Source organism: Chenopodium album, chromosome 2 (genome assembly GCF_948465745.1).
Source record: "Chenopodium album chromosome 2, dcCheAlbu1.1, whole genome shotgun sequence".
Lineage (NCBI taxonomy): Eukaryota > Viridiplantae > Streptophyta > Magnoliopsida > Caryophyllales > Amaranthaceae > Chenopodium > Chenopodium album.
This window is the reverse complement of record NC_137835.1, coordinates 7,669,224-7,686,108: the sequence shown is the minus strand read 5'-3', so window position 1 is coordinate 7,686,108 and position 16,885 is coordinate 7,669,224. Positions and strand designations below refer to the sequence as shown.

The 16,885-nt window shown below is 34.5% G+C and overlaps 1 protein-coding gene across 2 annotated transcripts; it reads right to left on the bottom strand.

The window, feature by feature from the left end:
- Nucleotides 1-896: 896 nt before the first annotated feature.
- LOC145581851 (protein arginine N-methyltransferase 1.6-like) lies at nucleotides 897-14,941 on the bottom strand. 2 transcript variants are annotated; one of them, XM_081638882.1, is made up of 14 exons: nucleotides 14,586-14,941; nucleotides 14,146-14,380; nucleotides 10,720-10,845; nucleotides 8,530-8,694; nucleotides 8,325-8,443; nucleotides 8,165-8,250; nucleotides 7,664-7,932; nucleotides 6,954-7,190; nucleotides 6,774-6,847; nucleotides 5,974-6,067; nucleotides 5,753-5,902; nucleotides 5,572-5,646; nucleotides 1,398-1,494; nucleotides 897-1,282 (listed from the first exon to the last, which is right to left on the bottom strand). In XM_081638882.1, exons 1-14 carry the CDS (start codon nucleotides 14,807-14,809, stop codon nucleotides 1,125-1,127), a joined length of 2,109 nt encoding a protein of 702 aa, XP_081495008.1. In that variant the 5' UTR covers nucleotides 14,810-14,941; the 3' UTR covers nucleotides 897-1,124. The 2 variants fall into 2 exon arrangements, with proteins under 2 accessions (XP_081495008.1, XP_081495014.1); XM_081638888.1 differs by lacking the exon at nucleotides 14,586-14,941 and having other exon boundaries at nucleotides 14,142-14,361.
- Between the last annotated feature and the right edge of the window lie 1,944 nt (nucleotides 14,942-16,885).

Genomic DNA, 16,885 nt, shown 5'->3' with positions numbered 1-16,885 from the left:
CTTCGCTGGGAGGGTAGTGGTGGTTTGGTTACTCCGTCGCCGGAAACGGAGAAGAGATTTAGCCGGAAGCCTTTCGAGAATGTTATATTCAAGCTCAAAAGGAAGGCATCTAGTACTGCAATAAGATGTTACTGTATTCTTCTTCTTACTTTTCGATTTTAGAGGCTTAATTTTTGTGAATATTTGAGGAACATTTGTGAACATGATGTCGTGATGATGCGCTTTTAGAAGTTTTGTCGTCCACCATAATTTGTCAAATTAAAGAACAGATAGAAACCTGGAAATAGATAAAACTGGATTATTAAGTTTAATATAATATCAATTTTTTGGGAGTTAGATGATGATGGTGGTGTTCTGGGTGGGTGGTAGTTTTCCGTTAGTGGTGGGTTAGGGGTTACTAGATCAGGTCAAGGGTTACTAGGTCGAGGGTTACTTAAAGGGTTACTTAAGTGGAGTTACTTAAGGGGTTACCAGATGAGTTAAAGGGTTACTTAAGTGGGGTTGCCAGATGAGTTACTAGAGGGGTTACTTAAGTGGGATTACTAGAGGGGTTACTTGAGGGGTTACTGATGTGGCACCTTGCCGCACCGTGCAGCCAGCCGCATCAGAAATGTGCTGGAATGATAAAGGTCACTGTATTAATATCAAAATTAGAGTCATTATATTCCATATAACGTTAGTTGGCACATTATTGTACACCTGAAGTCCACACAGGTTTTAATAAAAGTAACTATGTTGAAATTAAGGTTATTATGTTCAATATAACGCCGAAAAGCACGTGTGGACCTCAAGTCTGCAATAAAATTATTGTGAACAAGTCCACACAAGTTTTTTCCAACCTTTAGAGGCGTGAACTTAAAATTTTCACTCCCTCAGTCCCTTGTTAGATTCTTCACTTGGCTTCTTGCTCATATAAAAATAGTAATTATAAAAGTCAACCAAGAAAGACTGCTGTTGGCAAATTTGCAGGGAAAGACCACTGAAAGCGCACATACATTTCTACTGAGGGCTGCGACGACTACATAACGCAAGAAAATAGAAAGCATCCATCTTACCCGAGTGTAAGATTTTTGCAAGAAAAGACAGATCAAATGCATATACTTTTATGCTAACAATTCTTCTCATTATACAAAGACATATTGAATCATGAGATCACCATTCGCCGAATCAAAATTTGCCTCCATTTCCACTGAATGAAAAGCATCAGAAGACATATGATCCTGACTAATGACAGCCACAGGGGTTTTTAACAGCTTTACCCCTTGCTTCCATTGTCTATGATCTGGGGTTTACAAGCAAATCAGTCAATATGTCCTATTGCTTTAATAACATAAATGTAATGATGTATAAAAGGATGTAAAATTTCACAAGGAAGTTTATCTACTATTGCTTAATACCTGGGCCAGTTGATACAACAGTATCGTTTTCTGCACTTAATACCCAATCAATCCAAAGAACAAAGCCATGGCATATACCAGTCCCGGTAAACTTAACCTGTAGTATAGAAGAATGTTCATATGAAGTCAACTTTCATGCATAAGAGTGCTGTCATAAAGCAAATTTCTTATGTTCTAAAAATGCTTCCAGAGAGAGAAAAAAAAAAAAAAAAAAAAAAAAAAAAAAAAAAAAGGAATGGCATTGTAGGTTGAGATTTGAGAAGGAAGTAAAGAATTCCATTTAGCCATCTGATCTGCTACTTTCTGATGAGAACCACCCCAAAGCTCAGGCTATGACGTATAGGAAACATATGTATCGTTCAGGCAAGCTAAATTGTACATCGCAATAGGAAGACCTCTACAAATATATGAGAAGTTTTTCTACCTAAAAAAAAATAGATAGGGAAATGGCTACACTGAGGTTTAACAAAATTCTCAAACTATCCTTGCATTTTAGAATTGTCTTAATCCTCACATTTCTTCTCTAATAAACAAGATAGTTTTCACTTTTTCAAGCTCTGGCCATCTAGACTTAAAGCTTATACTTCCTCCGTTTCTTTTCAGTTGACACGTTTTTTTAGTCACGTTTGTCAATGCACAAATTTAATCATTAATATCTTTAATTACCGATAAGCAAAAATTATAAAAAGTTGATATTTTGAAAATATATACCGTGACGAATCTAACAAGACCCCACAAGACTATATTTTTCATTACGTATAAATCACAAAACACGGTCAAAGGGAAGCGTGTGAATAGTGCTAAAGTCAAAACATGTCAACTAAAAAAACGGAGGTAGTACTAATTATTAAATTAAACATACATTAGTTTAATGGAAAATTTTATATATAGCCCTTAGGGCTACATATAAAAAGCTAAAAATGGAAAAAACAAATGAAAATGTAACATTAATTACACTGACTTGTGCGTGACTATCATTGAATGTTGTATTAATGTTACACCTCAACTGGGTCAGCTACTCGGCTATACACACAAAGTCTCTGGCCTATTTTCGATGTTTGACTTGGGTGTTATCAATGCATCTTTGCTATGTGGAAATTTATACTGACTCCTTTAATTTGGTCACTCACCTGCTCACCTCACCTGACTCTCCAGGAAATCAGGACAGAAGGACACAGTTCAAGGTTTGTTTTATCCGCAAGGTCGATAGAGTTATGGTGGCAGCCGCACATGACAGGGCTCGACAAGGCATTAGACTGGGTTTTAGTTTTGATCCATTGTTTCTTCCTTTTGTTTGTTTAGTAGTTGTCAAAAAAAAAAATCATGGGCATTTAAATTGATGAAAGAAGATTCATAAGCTTGAACATGGTACCACGCACACAGGTATATGCCACAACTGACATGATACATATGCAATTCATTCCCATGTGTTTGTGATGTAAACTTTGCCTATTATTATTCAAGAATTAAAATGATTCTACAGGTTTAAGAGCAAATAGCAGCAACATTTAGTTTATCACAGTAAGTATAAATTTTTGAGTGGAAATACTTTGACATTTTGTGGAAATTTTAGTTGTGAATCAAAAAAATAATTTTAAAAATAGAGGAAATAATACTTTAATAATATATATTACTCCATTTGTTCCTAGAATTTTTTTTAAAAAAAGTTCAACTCATATAGTGTAGATTCTTGTTTCTAGGAGATGTTAATAAAAAAAAAAAAAAAAACAAAGTGAATGTAAGAAAAATATGAATAACGTAAAAGAGATTTGGTTAATAGGTGGGTGCGTGTATAAAAAGGTGGATAAATAAGAAAGAGTGTGTAAAAATGGTGTATATAGTGAGGGGTAAGAGGCGTAAGATAAGTTGAAAAGGGTAGAACTTGGGTAAATAGGAGTAAGATATATTATTGATTATTTTGGTAATGATTCTCCAAATTATTTTATTAATTATGTTAATAATTTAGGTCTCAAGCAAAATTTTACACGTGATTTTGTTTAATTTTTAGCAAAATAGCAATATTAGGCTTTTTATGTATGGGGTATATAGTTGCCTTATGTTACTTTACTCTATTTATTCAAATTATTTATACTTAAACTTGATGTCATTTGTAAATTATTAGAGTAAATATTGTAAGGAATTTATGAGTTATTTGTAGTATCTAAGTATGGTTATACTATAAAAATTAATATGCAAGATTTACAATATAAATAGTATATTTTTTTTATACATGTAGTAGAAAATCATGAAGATCTTATTAGAGATCCCGGCTAAACTAAACAAAAATCATTACAGTTAAATAGGGTTGTGATATATATATATATATATATATATATATATATATATATATAGGTTTGTGATCCAATGAGAAGGATCTTATAATGAGAAGCATAAGAAGAAATCTTAAACACTCAAACCTCAAATGAATCCTACAATTCACATTTCACCATTGCAAAATGCACATTTAGTACAAATATTATGCACATTTAATTCAAAAATTATGCACATTAATTTTTCACTCTTTGAAAAATCAACCTAGTGTTAAATTCATTATTCAACAAAAGTAATGCACATTTAGTACAAATATTATGCATATTTAATTTAAAAATTATGCAAATTCATTTTTCACAATTTCAATAATCAACCTCCTGTAGATTCATTAGCAACAAAAGTACCACCAATCTCCTATTACGACCCTACATCATCGTTGTTAGTGGAACGGCTAGGTGTCTCTTAACTACAACCCCTTCCTAGAAGTCCAGAAGCGACCTTAATACTCCTAGAGCAAGGGGTCTTATTAAATAAGAACTCAAAAATAATATTTAATTCAAATTTGATGCCGAAAAATTTATCTCAACAACCTTTGCTGCAATAATATTATGATTCTGGTGACCATGGAGGGAAGGATTATGAAGAAGAGGAGACCGAATTGGAGTGAGATTGACGGTTATAGTGGGCATCGAGCAGTTGTTACGGCAAATAAGAAAGTGTTGGAGAGAGAAAGTACATGTGAGTTACGGTAGATTGGCCACCATTTTTTGGAGCTTGGAGGATAGCATTAACAATGGCTTGAGAAGAGGTAGATAAAATCTTGAAAATGGAAGAGAAATTTATTTTTAAGGCATTGGTTTTTTATTTTTTAAGATTTCTGCACATTTAGTTCAAAATATATGCCCATATATATAAGACAAGCGAATGAGAGAGTGACATTTGTCATCCTCACGTTGATTTGCTTGTCTTACAGTATAGTATATATAAAAATAGATGTCAATTGCGGAATGCGCTCTTAAATATTGGACTTGAGAAAACAAAATGGATATCGAAAGGGGAGGATTATCAATTCGTGAATGAGGTTCCCAAATACCAATGATTGAGAAAGTTTGAGTAACTCCAGTTATCTCAAAATACACATTGATCATCAATTATTCAAACTAATAACATTTGTTTTCTCTCACCACAATTCCATCCTTTTCACTGCCTCACTCCTTCTCTATATGTTTGTTTGTGCACAAAGGCATATTGGAGTCTAAGAACATTGCATTGGTATGTGTCATGTCCAGATGCCCATGTCCAAATTACCTATGCAATTCCTAATTCTTAAAATATTTTTTCTCAATGAGTAAAACATGTACTCATGTGTAGAGGTGGTTATTGGACAGGGTAGCCCAATGATAATAGTGTCAGGGCCAAACTTATAGGGCTTTTAATGGACAGGGTCCTTATTGGGTAGGGTCAATATAGGGCCAACATGTTTTTCCAATTTAGTTGATAAAGAAAATACATAATGTAAAAATAATTATATAAATTAATTTGTATTCATATGTATTTAATAATGGCTTTGTCCAATATTTATTTTAATTGATATTTTGTAGGCCCGCCCATTATCGACCCGCGGCCCGCATTGTCCCGACCCTATATTGACCCTATAAAATGTGACCCTCTTTGACCCTGACCCGCAACCGACCAATAACCAGGTCTACTCATGTGTAACACCCATGCACAAGAACAATTGACACAATTTAAAAGGTATACAAAATGTCAGAAATATCTTTTACCAGTAATGTTACTCAACAACCATGAATTTTACATACAAGCAATTCAAATTATATAGTATTAGAAGCTAGAAACTTAACAATGGGTCATTATCTGAGCAGAAGATGCATAGAGTGTGTACCTTCGCTTTACCAGAGCAAGAACTCATAGGTTTTGAGAAGTCAAATTCCATCAGTGTCAACCTCTCACTCAGTTCCTGCAGATAACATAAGTAAAAAAAAAAAAAAAAAAAAGATATTAATACAAAATGAAAGGTTTGAGGGGGGAAGGGGATTGAGCCGTTGAGGAAGTGGTATCTATACCTTAGATTCCCCACTTTGCCAGACAAAGAACGGCAGTATAGGACCCTCCTGAGGAGATGGCAAGTTGCCACATGCCCCCAGGATGGTATTGGCAACAGAATGATTAAATCCTTCAATATATGTAAGACTGCAACGACTTTTCCAGAGATCCTAACAAGCAGATCATAAGGTCACATTTCCGCCCCAACACACCAGCAATCAGCATATATCAGGGCTCTTACCGGGAGAGACATGGCACAAACACGTAAAATTCCTTTGCAGGGAATGACAATAGCATCTTTGGACAATATTCCTTCAAGCCTTGTCCTTTCTTTCCTAAATTCATATCACAAATATAATCAATGCAGGAAAAAGTCAATATTTAAATAAGAATCATGAGATGAAGGTGACTAGCATGTATTTCATAAATAAGAAAGGCTGAAAGTCTAGTATTGTACCGACCCTTAGACCCTATACTAATAGAAGCTCACAATAGATAGGGATAGAAAGTATATGGAATTGTACACCAGCAACAAGATTTGAACTTCACTTAGATGCAGTTTCTATATAATTGTATAAAAGGATGTGTTGCAAATTTAGTGACGGAGGAAGTATCAAAGTAAGAACAATTAAAATGGAATATCATATTAGGAAATCAAGCACTGATACATTGATAACATTCTCTTATTTGAGGTGTTAAGAGTAACTCTGTCATAAACACATGCTCAGTCAAAGCTAAGCATATAACAGAGGAGGAAAGTGGAACCTTCGGATATATTTTCCCTCTTCACTCCCCTTAGCTTGGGTCCAAATCCTGTGATGCATACTATTTCTCTTTCTTTCTCCATGTTTTGGTATATTCAAAGAAATTGCAGACTTGAACTACAAAAAGTAGTTTGATCTTTCTTGAAGATTATAAATTTTAGAACTACAAAGAAAGTAATTGAACAGAAAAACCAGGGTGGTAGAAAATCATTATCCATATCCTATCAAATAGCTACAAGCAGTTTATAAAAATCAGACAAGGTAGTAATATAGTCACCAAAATCGCAGATTTTTCCATGGAAGCCATGTCTCAGATCCATAGTAGAATGGCTCTCCAACCAACAGGTCAATCTACACAGAAAGGAAAATAAGCAACATTAACTGACAGTTTCAGTCAGCTATGGCTTGAATTCGAGAAAAACCATTGTTGTACGATGAAAAACTTTGCCATGGCTACCTTCTTCCCATCTGTTTCATATATTGAGATGTACTCTAATCGGTGGTCAAGAAGCTTCAGACGGTCAGCAGAAAACTGATTTGTTTCAGCAGTAGCTCGCAGATACTGCAAACCTCTCTCTCGCAACCCAGGAAACAACAACATTACGCGGGAAGTTTTGCAAAGATGAGCAATGGCTGTGGCTAAGAAAATACTATCATCCAGAACAAAACACAACGGGGAATCTTTTCTACGCAACTGCAAATGGGGGAAAATTTATATTAGTTCAGGAAACAAGGAAGGAGGGGGTTGGGGGGGGGGGGGGGGGAACTCAAAAAAATGGACATACGCCATTAATATACAACCAAAACATCTCAGTAACTCCAGCAGTGATAGTTGTTGTTTCGTACCAAAAAGTAACTCCAGCAAAGACAAATCACATGAATACAACATGGTGTAGATACACTGACAGTTTTTCCCCTTTAACCACACAATGATCATACAAGTATACAACCATAGTAAAGACCAAATCTATATACTTTACCAATTTTATCAAGTCAATACATAGTCTAAAGTCCATCCTACAAATGGAAATGAATAAGTTATTCACACCATTGTGATACTTCATCATATGGTTTATACAGAAAAATGGCATTAGCAATGAAGAGTTTTACAACAAATGATGAACCCATAGAACATTGAGGAGACGAATAATGCAATCAAGCCCTTACAGCATTTTGTAAAGCTAGTGACACATAATGCCTCCATTTATCATCAGAGTAAGTTGCAATTTTTTCAGGTGACAAAGTAAGCTGGAAATCATCTTTGCGAATAACATGCTCTTTCTTAGTTCTTTGGCTTTCAGCCCGGAGGCTATAGGAAATACTTATATCTGAGTGGACAGCAAGCAACTGAATATTTTCACCCTTGGATACAGATAAGCCTTTTCCTGGGACAAACCAAACACATTGTTTCCAATGGTCACACCAATTCTCAATACCTGGCATATTGACAAATTTAGTCAGCATGTAAAAAAATAAATGGAGCTTTTACAAATAGCAACTGGAAGCAGGATTATAATCTTAGTATTGGTATAAAAACAGGAAGCATGTAAGGTCATATATTAGTGACAGTTGTGAAAATTGCAGAAGCAAGACATTCGAAAATCTCAAACATGTGCATGAAAACCTTTCTCACCAATATACTAGCATAGTCAATGATGATTAAAGTACCTGGAAATTCTGTCTGTAAAAGTTTGATCCACTTTGGTGCAGTAGAGTAAAAGACTGTTCCTTCTTTATCAAGCTGAAGTACCCACCTAAAGAAGTATAAGATCCTATTATGTGTGAGCAAAAATATAAGACAATTGATTCAGCTTCTGAGATGATTTACCAGGAGAGAACAGCATTCACACTTCCACCAGTAGCTGCCTCTACAAGTATCTCAGCCTCCCCATGACTGCTTGGCCGTTTCCAAAAGTCAAACTCAAAAATTTTGAAGGGTTCTGAAAGCTGGACGGATGTTATAACAAATACTTATTTCAGGTATGAGACTATGAGAGATATTTCAGGCAGAATTGAAAAAAAAAAAGTTATACCAGCTTTAATTCTTCTTGCAATGGGTCACAGTGCATGGGGTACTGCTGTGGTTTGATACTCAAAATGGAACTGCGTTCAGTTGGAACAAGACGAATGCCATCCGATGCACAAATCTCATTGCTATAGAGATCATGCAGCCTCCATAGAAAACTGCTTTCAACTAGCTGAGGACAAAGGCGCACTTTGTTAGACAACAATATAAATAAGCTATGACCTAAAATGGTTTGAAAGGTTATAAAGAGTTCCCATATATATATTTTACGGGAGGGGTCCTCTGAAAAACAAGTCATACAGTGAAAACTAAAAACACAATATAAAATTCAATAATAAGGGCTACTGTTAGTATAAAAAGGGGTAGCTATATATAATATGAGGGGTATTGCAAGAAACCATGAAAAAGTTCCAAGTATATGATGTATCTCAAGACCAATAAGTCTATTACGCATTAAGAGCTGATATTATGCAACCAACTCTCTCCTCTTTAAGGAGATCACAAAACCCATGAAAACAAAGTTTAGGGATTGTATTTCTTAAGCCTAAATTTGAGCTTAAAATCTGATAATAACAATGAAATAATGTTGTTTACTTTGAAGTTGATTTTGATTCAATCATGACAAAAGAGATTTTGTTATTTTGCTTGTTTCGGGACTATATGGCCATTTTTTTATATGCAACACTTCTACCCACTCATACTTTTTTATTATTCCTCTAATGATCCCCACTTTCACCCACTCATACTTATTTATTATTTATATCCTCTCACAAGCTTACATTTGAATGAACTATTCACCCAATAGGCCAATACCTCTTTTTAATTATCTTTAATTCCCCAACAAACCCCGCATAACAATTTTTAACAAATTCAACTCAACCACTTATAATTGTGCATGGGTCAAAGTGTTGCATTACAAAAAATAAAATAAAATATAATAAAATAAATTACACAGGGAGTACATATAAGGAAATAACATGGTAATGAAGAAAAAAGGGCAAAAGTAAGTGGGCAACAACAACAACAACAAAGCCTTTATCCCAAAATGATTTGCGGTTAATAGTAATTGGTAGCTAATTTTGGATAAAGGGAACGGTAAATTAGTAAGATAAAACCACACCATTTTTTTTTATTTTTTTGGATCAGACATAAGGATGGGCCTTGGTGTGGCCTTTTACCTCAAGAGATAACCCACTCATCATAGCATATAGAACCTTGAGGATGAAAGGAATCCCATCCCCAAAGAGTGCCTAATGAGACTTGATCCCTGACCTCAAAGTCATGGGATGCAAGCCTTTACCCTACATATCAAAGCGTAAATAAGTTTTAAAGAGAGCATTGAACTGTGAAGCACAAAATTAACCTTTGCTCCTAACAAGTCAGTCGCTAATGCTAATAATGGAATAGGATGGGTATTATCATGGAAAGGAAATTACAGCTTCAGTCTATGTTACTCGGACTCTTCATTTCACCTCACATACCCTGACAAACCCTCGACACTCGGACATAAGTATGACACCCTGACACTTCACTTTTAGTTCAAAATCATGGAATTTTTTCACAAAATAGCCGAGTCGTACGCTTGGACACGTACCCGTGTCGGACATGGGTGCCCAAGTCCAAGCAACATAGCCTTCAGTACTATAATTGTTAAGGAAAACATAGCCCGTATAATTTTCAAATTAAGTGTTTACCTTTAAGTTGCTAAAAAGCTCTCTTAGGAATGTTGATTGGGGCATAAATTTTAATAATTGAGCTAAATTCTTATAATCTTATCTAGCTTGACGCACTTCTATTCAGTTCAGAGGATATATCTCAAATCGCCAACAAGCAAATTCTGGCAATCCTGATCCATTGTCAATAATGCCCTACTCCATCTTACATAAATTTCCGAGTTTTTTAGGGTCGTCACCAGCTAATATCCCTTTGTACCTCCACGGTGTTTAAGTACTAATCATTTGGCAAGTTGATTATTAGTTGACTTGGTATCTCAAACCATGTGACTTTTTTTTTTTTTACTCTGGAGAAAATCTCAGACCTAAATTTTCAAAGTCTGCAAAGTCACAAACAATAAAATAACAAGCTTCTAGTATAAACTACTCCGTACCATATTAGACACAAAATTAGGGGAATGTCAAAGGGAATCAGATTTAACAGGCTTGGACAAGCAAGAAGAAGGTTTTTTTAAATATCTTACCTGGCCATAAGTAACTGCTCGGTATGGGACAGTATCAGGATTCTCCACCAGTAGCTCATCATGCGCATTTTGCAAAGTAGGTATTAATCCTTCTCCCAATAATTCTGAATCTAGGATCTCACTAACCTACAATTTGGTGTTCCACAAACAGTTAGAGATAATAAATTTCATTTGTTATGCAGTCTAGTTGCAAAGATTTTATTTCAAGAAAGCAGGAGAAGAATGACAGCAATCACAAGATCTTTCAAGAAATTTGAGGTTGCGTATTTTAGATTGAAAGGATAGGTTAGTGAAGTTCAGGTGAGTTGTAAGATGTGTTTTATGAGGATGTGACATTGCAGGAATAGAAAATATTTTATTTGACTGTACTTGAGTAAGGAAGTGTGGCAAAGACTCCTTAGACAGTTAAAAGGATTCAATACAAAATGGAATGGAACTACATGTTTTCCAGAAATAACCTAGCCTGCAGAAGGCTGTAAAAACAGAGCCCCTATGAAAGAAGTCTGAAACATGGTGCAGTACATGGCATACAGTCAGAGTGCAGTGTAAGAAAAAGGTAGGAAAAGTATAAGAGCCTAATTTCTATTAGATGCCTAAGCTAGCTGACTATAGAGTATAGACTATAGAGGTCTCAAAAGTACTGTTACTATATACTTCCTCCGTTTTCTTTTAGATGCAACACACCCTTTGTAACACTCTAATATTTCAATACTCTATCTATATATTAATAAAGAAAATTTTGGTTTAGTTTTTACTCTCTCTTAAATTTACAAGTAAGTAATTTTTCTACTTTAAGTTTCGAGGTCGAAACTTGTTTTTAAAGAGGGTAGATTGTAATACCCTAAATTTTTATATTTTAAGTTTCGAGGACGAAACTTGTTTTAAGGAGGGTAGATTGTAATACCCGAATATTTTATGATTTTATATAATATATTTTATAAAAAAAAAAAAAGGTTTATTTTTATTTATTATATAACTTTTCTGTTTGGCTCATGTCATGGGATGTGACGAAGTTTTATACTGGCTGTCACTGGCCTACCGTAACCCTCCTCCTTTATCCAGGCTTGGGACTGGCAGCGGGAAACCCACTGGCGGAGTTAAGGCTTTGATTGATTGATTGATATAACTTTTCTAATCTAATAATTTTATTTAGAGTTCGTAAAGTTTTAAAACCCTATCTTGTTTAAATAGCTCTGTACAATTCAAAACGTATATAAAGTATTTTAAACCCTAAAAATATTCTAACTCTTAAAAGATATTTTATCAAAAAAAAAAAAAGTGGCTGCAGCCGTTTTCCTTTTGCCGATGCTTTAGATTGATGATTATATTGTGGGTCTAATAGGAAATTAAAGCTCCACAATATATTTGTATAATGAAGGCTGCAATTTACACAATGTATGTAGCTCGGTTTGTTCAATGCGATTTTAATTCGTCGAAAGGTAATCACACTATCAACCCTTAATTAGATCGTTTGTTTATAATTTGATTGTATTATTTATTTTATGTAATCACACTACCTTAATTAAATTTTTGATTTGTTTGATTATAAATTGTTAGCATTAATTGTACTCCGTATTATTATGTCTAAATTTAATAATTTGTGAATTATATATGATCATGATTTATATGTATATGATTAGTGTGTGGTATTATATGATTTGATTGTCGCATTGATTGATTGTGTTATTTCTAGGGGTTTTTAATGTTGTTTCTATAGGAAGTATTGTTTTATCGAGGTTTAGGGTTATTAATGCAGAGTATTGTTTTTGGGTGGAGATTTGATTAATTTTGGGTACTAGTATTAGTTCTATAAGAGTTGAGATATTTGATGAGCAGAATATGTCGTCATATATGAATTGGGAACCTGTGCCAGATATTATTTATTACCATGTGAATGGTTATTTGATCGATGTATGAGATCAAATGGTTGAGAATTATTGTTTTGTTCTTGGTTTGAGGCTCGGCGTTATAGACCTTAGTCCTTGGCTTGTTGGTAATGAGATAATGATCATGAGTTAAGAATGAGGTACAATCTTTATTATTTGTTTTTTTTTATGGTCCCCTACAGTGGGAATTGGCTCGTATGTGGTCTGGTTCAAGGTGTTTTCCTGGGAGTATTCAAGTTTTTATACTTGTTGATTTTATTCGAATTACCCATATCCAAGGCTAGGTATAGAACAACGAGCATGGCACATTTATGGGACAAATGAGTTAATTGAGCAAAGGTTTGTATAATTATTCGAGGTTGAGTTGATAAAGGTTTTTTTTCCAAGAGTACAATGTGTAATGTAGTTCTAAACTACATTGTTTAAGTGAGCTAATAATATTAATTATTATACTATTCTTTGTATTTTGATATGTGGTGATTACTCAGCTTTTGCTGACGTGTGTGTTGTTTTGTTTTGCTACTTGTGTTTGCGGCCATGTTTTTTTTCCTATGGTGGCCCTGCGACGATCTATTTTGGAATTTGTCCTTAATGGAGAACAGTCAAGATTGTAACAGGTTGATCAAGAGATGATCGTAGCTAAAGGAGCTCAAGTGTTAACAAGTTTAATTTATAAAGTTGTATAAATAGCTCACTTAGATTATCGGGTTGTAATTATTGGGATTGTGTAAGCCTTAACACTTGACAGGTTGTCGAGTGTGGCGGTGATACCTCCGATTTAGGTGTATGCTTCCGCAATTTTATTTAAAGGTTGTCTATTTTTCCTTTATTTATTGTTTATTATTAGCTAGTAAATCGGGGGTGTTACACCCTTTAGCGTGGTAATTAAGAAAGGTGGGGTTTACATGATATAATAAACTTTAAGGGGTGTTTGGTTCAAGCATATTAGGTATAAGTTATGGGTTTGGAATGACCAAAACCCATACCTTGTGTTTGTTTCTAGAAATTTCATTTTTCAAACCCATACCTCAAACCCCCAAATTATGGGTTTTTGAAACCCAAGGGGGGAGGTGGGTATGGCTCATACTCATACCTTTAGTTTAAAATTAAAAGGAAAACTATCATTCCTAGATAAAAACCAAACACATGAAATCAAGTATCAAGTTCCAACCCCATACCACCCAGGTTTCATTCCTCATTCCAAACCTATACCATTGTTTGAACCAAACGCCCCCTAAAATAGGATGAGTGGTTGTTATGAGTGTAATTTAGTGGGCATGTGCTTTAAATAAGGAAAATAGTATAGTTTTTCCCTAAAGTAACTTTCCTTTTATAGTGTGTTGCGAGTATTGTGACATTTCCTTTTTAGGAAAGTGTTGCAAGTAAAAGAAAACGGAGGAAGTAATAATGTGCCGAGACACTAAGGCGCATGCCAAGAAAACAATGCTTTCATCTCATAGCTTAAAGCTTATACCATTATCTTTCGACAACAGGAAATACAAGTATAGAATTAGAAAGAGATTAGGTTTAATATACCCACAAGTATATCAGCTCGGGTACTGATATCAACTCCAACTTTGAGTTCATCAGAGCGATTGTTGATGACATGTATTTTGCTGGACATACCATTGGAATGCACAACTTTCCTCATCAACTTCGCCATTGGAAGGTAAGACTCACATGCAACAACCCTCCCTTTGTCATCACTAGCCACAGTGGAGTCAGCTGAACCCATTGCGCGTGCAGCCATCATCGATAGCAGTCCAGTACCAGCACTGGACATACCACCACATTCAAAACAACATAAGATAGAGACAGAAAGTTTCAACTCCCTTTCCCAATACAGTACAAAAACTATTACAAGTACAATATCTGTAAAAGCATATAACTGCCAAACAGAAATGCAAAATTAATTTCCACCAGAACATGTGAATTGTAAAGCAATTGGAAGAGAAGAGAGTGACAGTTAAGATTGATTACCCAATATCGAGGACATTACAAGGTCGAGTGACAGTGTTGTCAATGGCTTGACGATAAGCTTTGTTTCTCGTGGTGTCGTTAAGCATATCGAGATACGAGGTTGTAGCCAAATCCACTGAGGAGCCATCATCTTCATCGTCTCCTTCCACAACCACCCACTCCGATTTGCCGGTGAGAGCGTCCAATTTCAGCTGAAACATTCGCTGAGTTGACCCGGAACTCATGCCGAGACTCACTCCAATTTGTGTTTCGGGCCAAAAATTGCACTACACCTCCTAAGGGCTACGGTTAGGGTTTCTTTGTTAAAAGAAAAAAAAATTTACTTGTATGTATCATCTGAGAGTCTGAGACTTTGAGTGTTAACTGTTAAGGCTTTTGCCATGGCGGGACTGCGGGAGAGTGTGTGTCCCGGGCAAGTGCAAATTGCCCATGCCAGCCTTTTGGGTTAGAGGTTAATTAGAAGAATTTAGAGTTTAATTAAGTTAATTAGAGGGTAATTAAAAGAATAGGTTTTCTCGTAAAATGGTGCTTTTAAAAGGGTTTTTTTTTTTTTATAAATTTGCTTATATGTAAATAGGAGAGAGAAAATGGAAAAGGATACTCATTGATGTTGGAAATATTTAAGAAATAAGATGACTAAAAGAAGGGAGATAGTGAGAGGTGATGTGGAGGGAAGAGAGTGTGATGTGTCAAGTAGAGGAAAGTAGAAAGAAAATGGAAAAGGAATTTAGCATCCTTACCCTTATTTATGCTCTTACATGGGGCTAGGCCCCATGCAAGAAAAGCATAAATAAATAAACTATGGTGGGACAATCTGTCGGAAAGTCACACCAATCTTATTATTGTGTTAAAATACAACTTAAGAATAAGGTCGAGAATTGAATCCATTTTGTTGTTTTGAAATACTCCTTGATTGGCTAAGCTAGTCAATCTACACTTCTGTTTCTTTCTCCACAGATGTACATAACTTCCACTTATCAATTTTCCTCATCACCCTTAATGACTTAATGCTATGACTAAGGGGTGGTTTGGTTTGTTATGTTGAATGGATTGGTATGAACTCTTATACTAGGGAGGTATGGATTCTAAACCCCACATTAGTCTAAACTTGTTTGGTTTATTATTTGGAATTGGTTTGGGGCCCAGGCGATGCCCTGAGTTATGTTTAAATACAAAATGAAAAAATTACCATGAGTTTAAATTATACTTCGTATTTTGGAACCAATGCCTTAAGTTAAAATATTAAAATAAAAATGATAAAGTTAGTTGGGGATAGAAAGAGAGATGTAGTAGTTTTTGTCTTACAATTTAGAGGGAATTGTATATAATGTTTATAAACTTTTAGAACCCTTAATGAAAAGTTACAATTCATATATGAATGTTAATTAAGTAATAAAGTGATATTAATTGTAAAATAGTGGTAATGAAAAGTTGGGAATTTCAAAGGATGCAATAGTTCAAATCTAATCCAAATATTGATGTTTTGTCATGTTATCATCTATGTGGCGCTATGTCATAAATTTTATTATGACACATGTCCTTAACATGTTAATACCTTGGGTTTTAATAATATTTTAGATTGTGTTTTACAATTCATCAAAGGAATGGATGGTGAATCTTAGGGGGCAAGGTGGGTATGAGATTATAGGGGAATGGAGTGTAATTAGAACCACTTGGTATGGGATTCCATAACTAAATTTGCCTAACCAAACAACAAAATGGATGAAATGGACTTTAAATCCATTTTAGTCCATTTCAAAAACTCCAACCAAATGATCCATAAGATTAGAACATGGTTATCAATTGCAGCAACTTGAATAAATGGTTTATTCAAATCTTTTTGAGAGTACACATACATTTTAAAAATCCTTTGGAAACAAAGTACTCCCTCCGTTTTTTTATTTGCATCACTTTGGTTTGCACAAAGTTTTGGAAGAGTAATATAATATTGTGAATGGGTGAATAAATTATTATACTACGTAGTAAAAGTAAGATGAGGACCATGAAAGAGAAAGTATGTGAGAGAGGATAGATATTTTTATTATTTTAGTGAGTGCCATGGAAGGAGAGAGAAATGATAAAATAAGTTGAGTAGGGTTTAAAATAAGAGAGAGAAATGATAAAATATAATAATCCGTATATAGTTACCAAATATAGAAGTGACACATTTAAAAAAACAAAACACCTAGAAAAGAAAGTGATGCAGAAAAAAAATAAAATAAAAATAAAAATGGAGGGAGTAATTTTCTTTTGTTTTTATTTTTTTTATTCTATACTCGGTAATTGTTTCAAAAAAAAGA

Coding starts and splice junctions, on each gene's coding strand:
- LOC145581851 (XM_081638882.1), bottom strand. CDS start 14,809: ATGAGTTCCGGGTCAACTCAGCGAATGTTTCAGCTGAAATTGGACGCT. Junction 14,381..14,585: donor TGTAATGTCCTCGATATTGG/GTAATCAATCTT, acceptor TGGTATGTCCAG/TGCTGGTACTGGACTGCTAT. Junction 1,283..1,397: donor TGTTGTATCAACTGGCCCAG/GTATTAAGCAAT, acceptor TGTAAACCCCAG/ATCATAGACAATGGAAGCAA.